Raw genomic sequence first — 17548 nt, 5'->3', positions numbered from 1 at the left:
GAGTAAATCCTGACATATTTATTTTGTGCCTGAAAACTGCTAGATACGCAATTAACCCTGTAGCAGGTGCTTTTAAATCCACAAGTTATTTCTAAATAGAGTACCATCCTTCCCCAAACCTCCCAGGTGAGTGTCAGGTGCGTCTGCACTGGTCGCACCACCCTAAAGCTGCCTCTGAGTGGAATACAGCAACAAATTTGCTTTACTTACAGATTGCACCAATAAAAGTAACCTTAAAATAAATGCAAAAATAAATCAGTTTACCATGACTAAGAAAAACAGATTTAGATGGAAAAACAATTCTATTTAAAAAAAATGAAATGAGTCTTGAAAAAATGTGAAAGAATAAGATTCAGTCACGGAAAAATAATTATATTTGTTGCAAAATCAAACGGGCTAGCATAACAAAATAAAAAAGGGAGTGGTTTACTAATCCAGTAGATGAAACTAACCCACACTGTAACATCTCCAGTCAATGGATTTTCTGAAATTCTCACTCTAAATTTGCACAGTACACATTTCACCTATTACTGTTGATAATCTTTAGCTCCTATTTCGCTAAGGAATTTGATTGCATATCCATTTGTGTGTTATTGTTTTCTGTCTCGTATTTCTTATTGTTTTTTATTTTGTAGCAACCAAATCACTACTGCATCATTACATATTTTTTTATTTCTTTAGGAGTTTGCAGAACATTACATATCACTGTGCAGTCACTTAGAGTGTCGAGATATGGAGAGGAGAGAGAATTGTGCTAAGACCAATGGCAGTTAGAATCTAATCAGATGCATGAAGTACAACAAATTTGGCATTCTCCACTCACTAATTCACCTTTTTCAGTGGAATGAACATCTAAAAAGATCACTTTGGAGGAGTTTCCTGAGTCAAACACAGTTTGGTTCTGTCGTCAGACAACGATGCAGAGAACACTTGGAGTTGGGACCCAGTCTCACACTAACTGGCAGCTGTGTTTTTCTCATTTTGATTGAATGCCTGAGATCAAATGAGAGGTAGTTGAACACATATTGTTGGTGGGTGTGTTAAGCAGTGCAGGTTTTGTAGATTGGCGGCTCCATATTTCAAAAAGCCTTCACATGACACAGTTAATCCTGATTCTAGCCTTCACTGGTAGCCACTAGAGAGATGTCTGAGCTGGATTCACTTGCTGAAACCATGTAGACTCTTTGTGTTTTTTAAGGTCGAGCCCGCAAGCATTCTAACCTTCTGCAATCTCTCTGTGGGCTTTTAACCACACCTACCGCACACCCATCAGTTTCGGTGGTTCGTGGTCTTGCCTTTTAAAAATCGCTTGATTTCATTTGTGAAAGGCATGCATACCTCATACCTTTTCTGATGGTTAGCCCTCCTCGAGCGCACCGGCCAACTACCGAAAACATACAAGGCTCCATGTTTTCCACATGGCTTCTGGACTACTTTTTATTTTTATTTCCTACGCAGCACAATCTTGCTGGGCAGTAGTCGAACACTTTGCATGATATCAACACTGTTACATGGATAATTGCATAACTGCCCATATGTTAGACTGCGAGCAAACTTCTGTTTCCTTTTGTGTGCTCCTTCATGCTCATGGCATGGCGCTTTAAATCGGCTCGCTTATGTAAAACTGTATTACTTTAATTTTCAATTTATGTGGCAATAAAAGTCCAGTTAGGACTTTACAACGTTAATAGCTCAAAGTCGAGCAAATGCGAGACCCATTGCATTGCAAATGCTTGTTTTTAATGTGCCTGTGCAGATAACATTGCAATAGTTTATTTGACCTATAACCAGGCCTCCCATTAGCAAAACTCAGAAAGAAGTTTGCTGGAGTGTTTTCAGGACCACAGGGAGTTGCATACTGAAGTTTTTTTCTTCTGCATCGATTGTGTTGCAAAAAATGAAGTTTGTGCAGAAAATATTTGTGAGGTGTCACATGGTGGCCACATGTCGCATGTCAGTATTTTGTGTTAAAAAATATCTTTCTACAAAAAAGTCATAGCCAGAATATTGACTAGCATAATATTGTGATGGTAGTTATGATAATTATTGATTTACCGTCTCTAATTACACATCTGTGCTCCTTGATGATGTACATATTGGCAAAGTAAGTAAATGTGGAGTTAAGAATGACAGCTATCTATATGGACTATATAGACTCATCTTTGTGAAATTGTGGTAGCCAATACTAATGCTGCAATATTTTTTCAATACAATATTTAATACTCACTATTCTCGTAGGATAACTTCTGCTCAGTTTTGGGATGAGGGACTTTGAGGAGGCAGTTGAATAAAGCCATTTCCTTATTCTTTATGGGTTATGCTTTTGCAGCATGTCCGCCCTGCGGTTTAAAAATTCTTCAGTTGCCTCCAGTGTATCACTTTGACTAGTTTGTTCTGTCCTGCTCTGTGCAGTTCGATGGCCCTAAGAATCCCACACTTTATGGCAGAATCTCCTTTATAGGTCCGGCACAGAGACAGCTTTACTTGCTTCATCAGCCCTATGTAATGAAATAAAAATAATAAATAAAAAACTACAGACGCGTATACGTACATAGAGGAGGGCTTGAGTCAGCTGTCTTCATATATTGGTCTATTCAACTGTCATTCACATTTGCTTCATCCCACCACAGCCTTTGGGTATCTTACTATGTGTGTGATAGCATTTCACCTAATCAAGTGTGCACATCTGCCTAACAACGTATGCACCTCAGGGCCACTTCATTATTCTCCTTTTCTAGGTGCCAATAAGAATCATATGTTCCTCTGACTAAAACACATAATTCTTTCACTATTGTCAGTACACCTCTCTGCTGGGAAGAATGGCACAGTTCTATTGAAATTATATGCAATGGGTAATTCACTTATTGACCTAAATTTATGATGCATGTTTTATTTTTGTGGTATAACATCGTTTTTAAAAATGTCAAGGCGAAAAATTAACAGTTGCAACAGGTTGCAGGGCCAGGCCTATTGACTTTGCCAATACCTGTGCCCTGTGTTTGGTAGGTCATTGATACACTGACTGTGCCATGTGCTGCGTGGTTAATTTACTTTTTATTTTGACATCTTCGTTTAATGTGTTCTTTCGCTAGTAAGTTGGGCGTTTTGCAGCAGTCCGTCGAATTTTCCACTGGACATGGGATTCCGCCTAGAGTAGCATAACCCAAAGCGATGGCTCCGCCCTGCAGAATATGATGAGGGCCCCTGAGTCAACCATGTCGCATAGATATTCAATGGTCTTGGGCTGAACGGGGGCCTCCTGAAGGTTTGGGGGCCCCTTGAAGGGTTGGGGCGCCCCTACCACCGAGGCTGCAGGGACCTACTTTACACCCCTGCTCTCCCATTTTACTACCTACTTTACACCCCTGCTCTCCCATTTTACTACCTTCTCCATTGCTACGGTTTTTTGTTCAGCTGTTTTGTATTGTTAATCTTTGAGGGCGAATTCTGTCTCTCCAGCGTTTGGCTCTGCAAAATGTTTAATAATGAATATAGCATGTGTCTTTTTTGACTCGCACTAGAAGAGTAACTTCTATGCATTTGATTTTTAAGTCCTTTGCATATGCATCCCGAGGTCTAACACATGCACTATATCTTCTGCATACTTACTTCATGCTTCTATTGGCCTGTTCTCCTCCCAGAAAATATAACCTATCACAGACGATCACGCACATCAGCTTCTTAACATGGAACTTTTGTAATCATCCATGGAAGAACTGGGTTAGGTCTGTTTCTGTCCATTGAATGACTGAAAGGTTGTTTGACAGTACATGGATGATGACGTTTGAATACTGCTTTTGCTACTAGATTCAGTTTATTGTGCTATTTATATTATTGTCTTCATTTAACGCTGTGAAAAAGTCAATACGGTGCAGTTAGTAGAATAGTTGCATAGTGGTTTACAAAAAAACAAATATAACAATAGAGGAAATGAGAAGTGAAATTATACATCCCTATTGATCTGAAAAGATGCAGAGAGATGATTTTAAAGTTTACTTAAGTTTGCAGGAGGCTGCACAGACAAAACATGGAGACAGATCACAAATCACAGTGCATTTTAATATAATAATTGAAGACAGCATTTCGCAAAGAAAGAAGGGGTAGTGAGGTCAACAAAACGAGACAGATGGTCCTGAAAGCACTTTTTCGGAATTTGCTGGTATCATTTATTCCACTGGATTGCACAACCACTTGTTCGAGTTCTTTTACGTTGCATTCCTCCTCGCACTCTTTTTCCATGTTTTTATTATGCCTGTTGATTTTTAACCCACTGAAGGTATTATACCGACTTTTCATGACAACGCGTCCTCTTGATGGCCGCAGAGACTTGTGGAATGGTTTCTTGAGCTGCTGGCCCGCATCAGCTGCGCAGATTAAGGTTTTCCACACACTGTGGAAGTGATGTTCTCTGTGCGCCCTTCTGTGTCCCAGTGTTCAGGTCAAACCCATATTTGAGGACTTTAAGGAAGTGGCAAAGGCCCATTACCAATTGCACTATTGAGGATGGAAGAAGTAACATGAGGCAGAAATTAGCGTGTCTGGTTTTAGACACAGCTGTTGCTATATGGTGTGTGTGCGTATATATGTCATTTACACACACACACACACACATATACATATATATATACATATTTATATATATATATACACATATATATGTTGATAATGTCTAGAGCTAATACAAGTCACTCACTGACAGATTATCCTCATGCGAGTGTGTATCAGTGTGTGGGACATGCACGCTCACACAGAACTTGATCTGTTTCAGACACATGCAAATGCTTTCATATTAATCTACAAGCATTTCAAATCCTGTTATAACAAGAGTAACTTTTATGTCAAATAGTCCTTTTGACCAGGAAGTGGAATTGTCTTCTCCTTTGAACACACACTCACACCACCACCACATGGATCCCAGCTATCTACCTATCTGTCTTTCTCTCTTTCTTTCTTTCTCTTGCTCTTTCTCAAAGTAGACCCTACAGAAATGCACGAATTCTGTTAAGTCCTCTATTTGCCAATGTTGTACTGAGGGTTTCTGGACGTAGAGACCCTCAATACAACCCAGGTTGCACTTTCCATAAACAAAGCTTTGATGTTTGATGAACCTTTTGAAAAGTTATCCTTAAAACAAGTTCCTTTCTAATGAAAAAGTGAGCCAGAATAAGAAGTGGTTTAGAATTCATCAAAAATCTATATCAAGCGCTTAGCACGTTGCACCAACTCACATATTCTGGACAGGTGCGTTTTCATATTTCCACATGGTTCCTCAGCAAATATGTATATTTTGCAGTAATTATACAACACACCAGCTTGAATATGCAAATCTCAAATAATTATTAGTAAAGAACAGTTTTTTGGATGAGTAGCAATTACTAATTATCATAAAACATGTTGTTACCTCAAACTTGGGTTTGCATCTCAAACTGGGTGTTCTAAATACAACAAATGAAGTTCAGTTTCCTTCCAGCTGTTATGAATGCAGAAAATAGGAAATGTAGGTGTCACTGAAAAGAAGTGTTTGGATCTGCTACAATTGTTATGTTAATGGTTTGCAAGAAACATCTCAACAGAAAAGAAGCGGCCTTGATTTTCAGCAAACTCTTACTAAATAGTCACCTGATCGCCACACCCTATTTTTTATGCTACACCTCTCTTGCTAAACGTTGTCCTTCATTGTACGTAAAATGACCTCGAAGGCATTCATTATGGAAGATAAACACATTTTATACTTTGCAGATGGAAAGGCCGCTGCCTGTTGGTAGAAAAAAAGGCTGATGGGAGATTCTGCCAGTTATGGCTAGCAAAAAGTCAGAATGTAGGGTTGGATTTACATTGCACCATGCCCCATTCAGGTCTAGTTCCACACCCCTTTGTATGTGACCCCATTATGCTATACTTGTCCTATGCTGGGCAGTGTTTATGTATTAGAAGCACTGAATCTCGCCAACATCCTCTAGGACATGAATGCTTATTGACCCTGTTCAGTCTTATGGATGGGTACCCCAGTGGCCCCTCGACAGAGGAGGGTAACACATTGCCGCCTTCTCATGCTCTCGAGGATGACATTTCTGTGATTGCCAGATAAAAATGATTGAGCATATAGAAAAGTGACTTTTCAGCCAATTATACACCCACCTTGATGGAGGCAGATTTAATATTTAATTCCTCATTGCCAGGAAAGTATCATCCTGTTAAAGCACATTCTGCATGGACTACATTAACTGAGTAATTAGTTTCGTTTGATCAGACAAATGGTATCAGAGTGGCTTAGTGAGATATTTCCAGTTCTCGATCAAGTGAATTTTCTGGAGGCCATGAATCCTGATGGCCCAGCAAGAAGGAGGTTCGGGATTCTTCAAAGTTGTGGTGTTGTCTCCTAACCTGATGAAAGCTGAAAATAGGTCTGTGTTTGCCAAGTGTATTGTTGTCAGTCGATGTTTAGGGGTATGTGCAGGATACACCCAAAGAGGGGGAAATTCCCAAAATCCTTGAGATCATTTGTGAGAGCAGTGAGGCTAGGTTTGAACAACTCTTTAAGGAAAAATGTGGCTGGTTGGCTTGTTGCGTTGACTCCACCTGTGGCTTTGAGGATTTGGGATGATCCCTCTGGAGTGAAGGAGAGAGATATGGAAGTTTGGATAGTGGGATAGTGGAAGTAGAAATAGAATATAGCTGTATAATAGTTGCTTCGAATGCTGTCAATTTCTACAGAGCACTTCCTGTGCAGTGATGTGATAAAATCGCATTGTTAACTGAATGTAGGCCAGCCATCTTGTGAGGCATTATCAGTGCTTTAATCTTCGCTTTGAACACAAACCATTCCTTGTCTGCCCACATTAGTGTGCAGCAACACAAATGTTTAGATCTTCTGCCTAAAAAAATGCAAGTGCATGCTTTGACATTGCTGAACAAAACTGATCCGTTCTACAGAGTCCCCAGCCCGCAGGCCCCTTCAGACTCTGTACTCACGGGGCTTGGAGTCGCTCCAGAACTCCCCTTTCTGGGGCCTTTTTTCCACAAATGCTGGCTTACAGCGTGGGGGCAGAAACAACCGCGCTTTTGTTTGCATGTCCCGGGAATTACTGATGAAACGTGTCCAGACTATTACCACTACTTAATTAGCCAAAACCTCTTTCTTTTATTTCTATTTAAATATTTACTTTTCAAATTGATGTTTATGTTTTAACAAGTGTTGAAGGTGGGCTGCCAGCTCAACCTGATAATGCTGGTTGCTGGTAGTTTAATGACAGGACAGAGATGGGAGGACCGAATAATGGATGCGCAGACGAAGGGGGAAAGGGAGAACCATAGAAAGGAGGCGCAGCACAGTGCGATGGGGTAGGAATGAAGACAATATTGGCACAAAATGAAATGGTGGGAATGATATGGAAATCTTGGAAAAGGGGAGAAGGGAAAGAAAGGAAGGATCAAAGGACCTACTAAGAAGCAAATAGGGCATGTCTGCCAAAGGAATAGAGAGGAGAGGGTACAAGAAGTGTATAAATAAGGCACAGATCAGGATGTGAGAACGTTTATTAACCCCCGCCGTCCCCCCACGCCGGTTAAACACAGGTGTTAGGTCGAAAAACCTGTGTTGCGTTAATGTGATAAACTGCTCCTTATTTTGTCATTTTGGCAGACTCAGTGTGTGTATGTGTGTGTGGTATGTGTGTGTTTTTTTTTTGTTTGTTTTTTTGCTGGAGACCTAGATCACGAGTATCCCAACAATGATTTTCTATGTTCCTCACCAACAAAATACTAGACTCTGTTGATTGATAGCGGTTTAGAGATTCACCACAAATTGGTACTCCTTTTAACCGGATTGAAAAATGCTCCTGCTACTGGGCTGTGATATTATTACTGTTTTGTGGCAGCTGATATATAGTACAGAGCTACAGACCTTTCTATCCATATCCCACTTGGGAAGCCGCCTGATAAATCCATGTAGATATTTCTGTGATTTATAAGTGCCTTGGGTTCTTGAGAGATGGAGAAGCACCTATGATCCCCCTGGATCTTCAAGACCCCCAAAGCTGTAGAGTGCTGTGCAGCAACTAATAGTAGTGAGAGATTTTGTTTTCACTTGTCTCAGAATGCCCTTCTTTACCGCTCCTCTGAATATGTTCACTTTGTAGCATTCATTGTGAAGCCAGTAGCTGGGTTCTGACTCAAGTTCAATGAATGAAGCGGGTGATCTGTGTTGCCCTGGGTATGGACCATTTAAAGTCCAGCAGAGCATCCTGTGGCCTGGCAAGAGCAACACTTAAACAAGTAAAGCGATTATTGGCTTTGCCAAGGCTGCCCACCTAATACAAAATAGATTGGTTAGTTGGCCAGCTCCCACATCCTGTGTGTTGCTGTTCTGGAAAGAGAGGAGACCTTATTGGCGACAAGTTTTTTTTTGAAAGACAACACACAAACAAGACTGATAGCTCCAGTGCGGCTGGGTGCCATGGAGCTGTGACACACCTGAAAAGAGTATACACTCTGCATTGGTTTCAAGTTTGGGACTAAATTTGAATCTGAGTGGGTACCTAGCAGCTACACCGTGACTGGATTAAGCTAACTGTTTTGGCTTATCCAGTGTTCATCTTTTACTTGGAAGAAGCCCCCTGCAGAGGAAGACTATGAAACAAGACATACTTTTGAGGAAGCCATGCACAAAACGGCACAGGATGAATGAAAACAAGGGAGTTGGGCCTTACATAAGAATATTCCTCTGAGGAAAGTTAGTGAAATACTTCACTTCAGAGGTACAGCCACCTCAAACTGGCCAGATCTTTCTCCAAGGACAACTTTTAAACAAAAGAGGATATGATCTGCACCTCTTTCTTTGAAGGGAGGTACTTTCAGAAGTGCAATTCTTAAAGCGACATCTTTTGTGATGTGCCCGATATGCACAAAACAAAATTAGTACCATGCAGTTAACCCCAGCAACAGGGCCGGCCGCCACAAAACGCAAAACAACAATCTAATAATATCACAAATTTCTCTGAGTTTCTTTCTCCACATGTTCAATATCTGTTTTCCTAGTCTTCAAAGACAAATTCAATTTGTGAATAAAACCATTTTGAACAACTAAGGTGAGTTTTCCTTTTCTGACCACGGCTTTCTCTTCATAGTTGGATGTTCTGAATAGTGTTAAAACCGTCACCAGCCTTACAAATTGATCCTGAGTGATGAACAGTTTCCAGCAGCTTTTAAATGTCTGCAGATATGAGAATATAAATTTTCATTTAACCTGGTAGTATTCTTAATCCACCATATGGCAACAAGCTAATTTGATACGAACAGATTTAATTGATTCGAAGTACTTTTGGGCAGCACATCCCATCACTTGCATGCTCTTGCTGCACTGTTCTTCCAAAAATATACAACTCTTCAACCAAGCAGTCACGTGGAAGATGTTCATTCTGTTGTTTGTATTGTTTTACTCCAAGGGAGAAACTGACATTCTATTATTATGTTGCGGCAGATGATAGTAGATACAAGTACAGTTCTGCTTTTGCTGAAAGAGTTATAATATTCCAGGTTCATGTGCATTATGTGGCTACAGTGTTTTCCCCTAAATTATGTAATTGCAGCACTTGCTGAAAAATCCAATGTCTACTGCATTCTTTTAAGATGTTATCGATAAAGAACGCGATTTCTAATTCAAGCACATCAGAAACGGGGCAAATGACAAACGTTAAATACAGAATAGCTTCCAGTGCGTTCAGAAGGTTAACCTTTAATGTTTCAGAGGTATGCACATGTTATTCAAATGCTGTTAAGACCCCGAACTGATGTTCTGGCATAATAGCTCTTGGCTGCAGCTAAAAGTGAACACCATTTTCATAGTTAATTAAATGGTTCAAGCAGGGTAAAAACATGTACTCTTTGGCCTGAAAAGTTGTTTTTCACTATTCACACCTTTTCTTGGTATCCTGCATTTGTATCAAAGCAGTAGTAACTTCAACAGGCCGCTCTGAATTTGGAAGAATCACATACAATTTGCAATGACAAAAATAAAAGAGGCAATATGTTTTTTTTACAAGAGTTTATATGTAGGATGACTTTCTGATGAGCCCAGTATTCCATATGTTTTACACAGGTCAAATTCAAATGAACATTATTCATTATTCTCAAAGAATATTTTGAATAAGTTATGCTGAAATGCGAATAGTTTTATTTCCTGAGAAACCGTTATTCTGTAGTATTGGGATCCCTTTTGTACTATAGCAAGTCCAAGTCGTGTGTGAAAATGTCAAATTAGAAGATAATACTGTCATAGAATGCCTTGGATAATTTGCCCTTTCTTTCCTCATAATTTAGTGAAACCTGCTATATAATGTGGTTCTCCATTCCCGCATAATTCCAGTGGCCCTGAATAAATCACTCATCTTATGAAGCTACAGTGCTCTGTTTACTGATAAGACTCTCTCACTTCGCCCTGCTCTGGAGGGGCGAGAGGGGGTGCTGTATACAGCGCAAGAGCGGCTCCACTGTGCATATACTTTACCAAAAGCACAGAGTTGCCAAGGAAGAAAAGGCAGGAGATTCATAACCATACTTCACCCTTGAGGAGTGCACATGCTATGGCTTGCGCCACTGGGCACCCAGGGTGAATTAGCGTGATGCAGACTGAGGCTGTGCGCCCAGTTAAAGATAGTTGTTGTCTCTAGGTTTTGTGGTAACTCGGTGAGACATCTATGCACTCTAGACTGCTCATAACACAAACACAGAAGGGTGGTATGGCTCCCGTTCCTTATTTTTCTACAGGAGGCCCTTACTCTTGGGGTGGGGTAGTTTGCAGACCCGCACCTGGATGAGTTCATTCAAAGGCCACATTCATCTCATCTAAGGGGGGGGCGGGTAAAGGTCACTTCTCAGGGGGGTATAGGTCACTTCTCAGGGGTCAGAGGCTGAGACTGAAGACCCATTCACCAATACTGCCTACTTGGCTCCTGTTGCACTGCTAGTGGGAGCATGCACTCCTCCTTGGTGGCACAAACTCTTCATGACTTTCTTCTCCGTGCCCCTAACTCTGTAATTTGTGGTCATGAGGGTATATTTAAATGGAGTCCGTCATTTGCATAGGACCCACGCACCATTGCAAATTGGGGAATAGCCATATTTCATTGCCCAGGCACCAACTTGCTTCTCTTTTTCCTTCTCAGCGGTTAATTGTGTGCCCTGATATGTCAAATACATGCTTGTCTTTTGAAATAACAAACCTCTACTTTATAAGTTTGTGCTTCTTTGTGCTTGTCATATTACACATGATAAATATGGCTGCGCCGGATCATCTTGAATCGGGTACACGGAGGGCCAGGCCATTCCACAGGCATCTCCCTGGGATCTAATCCACTGTAGTATTGCCGATCTCGATACAACGTGATACCAGTTGGTTACATGTAAATTTCCCTGCATGGACCAATGGCACACCTAATCTTACCCTACTATTTGGGAGGAGTTTGCTGTCTCTGCTTGCACCAACCAGACATTATTGAGTGACTCATTGTTACAAATGTGGAGTGAGAGTGCATACCTGCTTTTGAGTTTCAGCTTTTCTTGATTGAGGACAACAATAATTTGTTGTATTCTGTAATCCGCATTTATCATTCAAGTGTCTAGGTGTGAAAAGGCCCAGTTTATGTAGTACACTCAGTGAAATCACCTGACTTCTTGTGTTGACAGATAATAGAATTGGAGCAGAGGCAGATTAAAATATTTGTCCAAATTAAACACTCTGGTCATCAGAAGCTTATAATGTCACGTGAAATCATTGAATGTGTAGAGTTTTGTGTACAATACATTTGCCCCAGCTTTCTCGATCTCAAGGATTACTACATCACTATTCAATCATCTTCCTTTCTTCCTTTACGCTGAAGCCCCAGGCTTTCTTTTTTCCTTCATTGATGCCACACACACTCAAGTTTTTTATGTAACTCATCAAGCGATGGCAGGAAGGCTTCAAGTCCACGTAGACTGAAACAAACCACTGATTGACAGCGACAGAAATGGCACTAGATAAAGCTTTGCTTTTCAAGGGACAGAGGACGCAGAAAGGAAACTCACAGGGACTGCTTGGTCCACCTGTTATTGTGATAAGCAGAGGGGGTCTGCACAACGTTGGGAGCAAGCAGAGGGAGTGAGTTCAGGTGTGAGTGGAGCGTTAGCAGAAGGAGGGCAATATAGTAGGGTTCCCGAATGGCAGACGGCTGGCAGCGCAGTTAACTGCAGGTGCTCTTTTTGCATGGCATTGCACCAAACCGTGGGGGCTTCCCACCTCGCAACCCCTCAGTGACAGAGCCAAGATTGCAAAAAGCAGTCCCAGTGAAAAAGGAAAGCAAACGCTAACAAACATAAATTCCTTCTACATGTGTAAGGTCACCAGGCCTGATCATGACAGCAGGACAGCTTTTCAAATTCTGGACTTTCTTTTTCCATTTAATTGCTTTCAGGTGGGTTCCTCCAGCTGGTTTTATTGAACTGGAAAAGAGCTCTCATACTTGACTAGTTTGTTTCATGATCTCTGGGACTGGAAATGAGATATGGTGATGACTCAGATGATCTGGTAACCCTGTAAAGTAAGATCTAATATTCTAGTCTACCCAGCTTTCACACATTGAATTCGGAAGATCTGGCTCTAGCATACATGAGATTTGTGGGCTAAATGAGCTAATTACGCATCGCCTGGGATACATTGGGGTCTCTGTCAACCCACCATCTCCTCATCTATTTGAACTCTGTATTGCATGCCATCATGACCTTAGCCCCAGCCAAGTAGTTCAAGAACATGGCACCCAGACACTGAAGAAAAGAGAGGCCTTGAGCGTGGTGTGTTAGGTGTGGATCAGTGATTCCCGCTTTCGCTATTATCCCCAGTCTCTTCTGTTCTTGACATAACTCTTAGGTGGCACCGCGTGTTTCGCTCTGCCGCACTCATTTTTTTCATTCAGTTCTCTGTATTCGTCTTATTTGACATGCATCTCGTTGCATCACTGAAACTCTCCTCTGTAATGCGCAGTAAAAATGACCCCGCTCCTCTCTCTGCAGCGCTCGGTAGAAGGATTTAATCACAGAGAGAAGACACAAACGGAAGCCGTGAGAATGCAGATTTATTCTAGGGGTGCTCAGTCTCACAGCTCCGAGCAACATTTCCGGATAATTCCAGAGTCCAAATGTAGCGTCGCCTTCAGAACGACTGTGAGCCACAAGCATGTCTTACTGATGCGCAGCAACCGGACATGCTCGGTCACGCTCGCAGCTCCTCCTTGTGAGGTGGTTAACATGCATGGAGGGTGGTCATGCTTGAGAAGTGTCTGAACCTCAAGCATGTGGCAAGTTAACACCATTGAAACAAGGGGAGCTATTCACTATAATGAAGAAGACACGTTAGTCAAGGCAGCCACGCTCCGCAGAGCCACCGTCCAGCTCTCAGTCGAAGGATTCCACGCCCACATATCACCCCCCACACACTACATGGGAAGGTGCGGTGTGGCAGCCGCCAGCTGGCACAGCACAGAAGGGCTCTGTGGGCGGGGGCGGTGACGCTTGTCACTGAGCCAAAGTGGTTAATTAGAACGATTTAATGATTTGTTAATAAACACAGTATTATCCAGTCAGTGTCTAGCAGTGTCATCACATTTGTCTCTGGGTGCAGTTTCACATGGAGGCTTTTCATTACGAAAATCACACCAGCGTTGTCTGGTGAGATCACCCCTCTCCTGGACTTTGTAGGACAGATAGCAGTGCATTGATACCCAACATGCCTTATTGGGGAATCTGACCTCCCCAAAATTGCTGCACATAACCCTTGCTCGTTCCCACACCCAGCTGTCCGCAGCTCCAGGCCACAGCGTCACCAGGGCTCGTGGCATCTTTTACAGTAATCTGGTACTTGTAGTCCTGTTGATTCAATTGATGTAAAGACAAACTGCAGGTCCCAGAATGCTTTCTTTTGTAACTAAAAGCATTGGGCCAGGGATCCTCAGCCCACTGATCTCACTCTCGTGGTCAGGCACCCTGAGCTCATCAGTACCTGAGTATCACTGAACTCACTCTCAAGGCCAGGGACCCTCAGCCCATTAGCATCCGAGTATCACTCACATTACCCAAAGGGTCAATTGTTGTGGGACATTTTCTAGGGTCCTAGGAAATTTAGAAGTTCCAGGGCCACAATATTTTTGTAATTCATATAAATTACCCGGAATCCACCATAAAGCTTCATGCAAGGATACATTTCTCGCTAAAACAACTGCGCAATAGGACACAACGTGACCAACAGTCACTCATGCTCAGTTTGTTTGCTTTGCTCATGTGCTCCTGTGAGAGGAGTTTTACACAAATGAAATCTCAGTTATACGACATAGAATCTTCGCCTCTGTGCACATAATGATAATGTGAAATGCCTGAATTAATGCAAGATTACGCTCGTGTAAACATATGTTCACACAGGCCTAATATTTATCCCTCTCTCTGGTGGCCAAAGCAGCTTTCATTTTCAAAAGGTAATGTTTGGGGCAGAATGTCCTTACTATTGATGGCCAGTATTTTTAGGCCCCCTGTCCAGGGCCTACACTGAGATAGGATCGGATTGCCTCAAGTGTTATTCGCATTTATCTATTTGGAAGCTCCCATTGACAAGGGAAATGGACGCAACCCAGGACATTTTGGCTGGGTGAATTTCAATCTGGCAGGAATGACTTAAACTGATACAAAAAATTGGGCTGGCTACCTTCTAGCAAGCACACCATTTTCAGGTCGGGAACTAGTACCGGAGAGAATGAACAAGCAGGGTGGAATGTTCAAAATACACATTATGAGCCCAGCACAAATGAAACCATTTTTTTCTGCATCCCACTCACACATGGAGTTCAATGGATTGGATCATTAACGAGTCAACGCCCAGACATACCCACACAGTTCACACCCATTACAGACATTCTTCATGCAAATCTCAGACATGTGAATGCCAAGAATCACAGTTATAGGGGACTGAACAAACTTTTCCAGGGAATATCCAGAATGTACTCTCCTACTGTGCCCCTGACTATATACACGTTGCCACCACTGCAAATCACCACATACCCTATAGAAATGGTAGTAAACACTCTCATCAATAAGGGTGTATGATTTGACCTAGCTTTTCTTGATCTGTGTATTACCATCTCACTGAAAGTAATCCTTCAAGACTGGAAGTCCACTAACAATGCATCATAACACACACAGTGGGCATGGGTCACCTATTTAAGTAGTACACACTCCGCCCAATCAGAGGGTGCTGACAACCCCATCACATCACAGCGGGTAAGGGAAACATTAGATACCTTTATACACACACCGGGCAGTAGGTTTGTTGCCCCCTCAGGTCACGTTCTCTGACCTATGCATCTCTATTGTAGTATTTAGGTCAAGTCTTCCTCAGTTTGACTTGACTCTCATTTCTTTCTCCTTCTTTCCTGTTTTCCTGGTTGCTCACTCCTTTTCCTCTATTGCCTCTCCTTCCTCTTCCCGTGTTTCTTTTTTTCTCTGTCTCCCCTTTAACTATTTTGTTTTCCTATCATTTATTCTGTCCCTTGCCCGTTCAGCACCCTTCTATTCTCGTAATCGCAAATGGGCATATTGGGTGGATACATTAATTCCTGTCTATCTCTGAATACCCATGGCAACTACCTTGGACACGTGCTTACATCCTAATGGTAATTTTGGTTTTGGATCCCTGAGCGGATATGTTGTCTTTCAATAAATATGTTGGCTCTTCCAGATTATCTCAATACCGATGGATATTACAATTCTTTGCCACCCTACTGTTCCATATAGAGTTTGCATGTTTTACTGTAATCCCTTGAAAACTCATAACAATCTTTAAAATAAAAAATAATAAAACACTTTTTATTCTTATCTCTTTATCAATCAGCTTTGGAACAGGGATCAGAGTTTAGCTCTGCATGCCCAATAAGGACCTAAGTCTGGCTGCAGCATCGATCCACTCACATAAACCTCACGGAGCCGCAATCCGTATGTTCCCATGTATCCATAACACCTCTCTTCAAACTACTACTGGAGGATACTTTGCTCCAGCAAACCTGTGTATCGTTGATTTCACCCCCCCCCCTTCATTCTGTCCAAGACTAATTCTGAAATCTCAGTTGGTGGGTTATGACCTTCTGTCCTCAGTTTTTGCCCCCCCTGGGTTTTACAAACCATGCATCAGTACAGTCTAAAGTCCTTCTGAATGTTTTAAGTAGTAATATATCTGAAGCACGCCGGCTCAGGCGTGAGCTGTCTGAAAGGCCCCCATGTATTAAATCCGTTTGACTTGTGTGTGTCTCAATTGCCATCACTCCTATTTTGACACTGGCCTCGTGTCTCCCTTTCTTCCTGCAGGATCCGTCCACAGCTGACAAAAGAGAAGATCGAGGGGTGCCACATCTGCACCTCAGTGACCCCCGGAGAACCCCAGGTGCTGCTAGGAAAGGACAAGGCCTTCACCTATGACTTCGTCTTTGACCTGGAGTTGGGGCAGGAGCAGGTGTATGGAAGCTGTGTGCGGAAGCTTATCGAGGGTTGCTTCGAGGGCTACAATGCCACTGTGCTGGCTTATGGACAGGTACAAGCACTTAGCTGGGAAGCAGCTGGTAACGATCATACATTAATTAAATCTGACCCCCTATTCTTGAAAATGAGATGTTTAAAACCTATACCCTTAGTTGATATATTATTATGACTTCAGGACCACATAGATACCTTACTGATACAATTAAACAGGGGAAGCAGATGTTGATTTTTTAGGGAATGGGAAAGTGTTGTGGGTACTTGAGTTAAGTTACGTGCAATTGACAATCAGTATTAATGCAGAGTGACAGTCACCCATACTTTCAATAAGTTAGAGGCATAATATAGTGAGGTTCTCAGTCCACTTGTTAGATTCTCTTCAGATCAATTATTCAGGTGATAAGGCTGATGAACTACAGTCTATTCCTGTAAAGATGCCTGCATTTCTTTATAGAAAGAGGGAGATTAGGCCTCTATGAAATATGTATTTATTTATCTGTTAATACTGTGACATCTGTATCACACTTTCATCCCTTGAACGAGACATCAAGTAACTTTCTGGGTGGTTGAGTAAGTAGCTCCTCAGTGTATTGTGCATGGCTGGGAGAGTGTTGGTTTGAGATCTACCCTGAGCATAGAATGCTTATGTCATGCTTGATGTTGAAGTGGCTAATAGCAGCACTTATGCATGATGTGAATGAGATAAAAGTGAGAGCTATGACAACAGGTTTTGTATTCTTACCATTACATCTCATTACATGCATCTGGTATGTCATGTTTTAAGGAAGAACCAGGTCTTGGATTATCTTTATAAGTATGAGGGCTTTTCCGGTAGTTAGATGTCTATATGGAGAAGCGAATAAAACGCACAAAATGTAATGAGAGAAATGCTTGCAATATATCTAACCACTGCCAATCACTCAAGGTAGCATTCCAACTCAGATGCAAATTAATCTCAACTTTGCTGCATTAGGAACAGTCTAGACCAGACTGGCAGGCTCGG

The 17548-nt window shown here is 41.9% G+C and overlaps 1 protein-coding gene across 3 annotated transcripts in view; it reads left to right on the top strand.

Moving 5' to 3' along the window:
• The window catches only part of KIF21B (kinesin family member 21B), a 357661-nt gene that overhangs the window by 91867 nt on the left and 248246 nt on the right, over nucleotides 1-17548 (top strand). For all 3 annotated transcript variants that reach the window (XM_069238888.1, XM_069238887.1, XM_069238886.1), the window contains exon 2: nucleotides 16378-16600. In XM_069238888.1, coding sequence (XP_069094989.1) covers nucleotides 16378-16600 — 223 coding nt within the window. The remainder of the gene's footprint in view (nucleotides 1-16377; nucleotides 16601-17548) is intronic.

The sequence above is a fragment of the Pleurodeles waltl genome, chromosome 6, assembly GCF_031143425.1.
Source record: "Pleurodeles waltl isolate 20211129_DDA chromosome 6, aPleWal1.hap1.20221129, whole genome shotgun sequence".
NCBI lineage: Eukaryota > Metazoa > Chordata > Amphibia > Caudata > Salamandridae > Pleurodeles > Pleurodeles waltl.
This window is presented reverse-complemented; position numbering and strand designations above follow the sequence as displayed.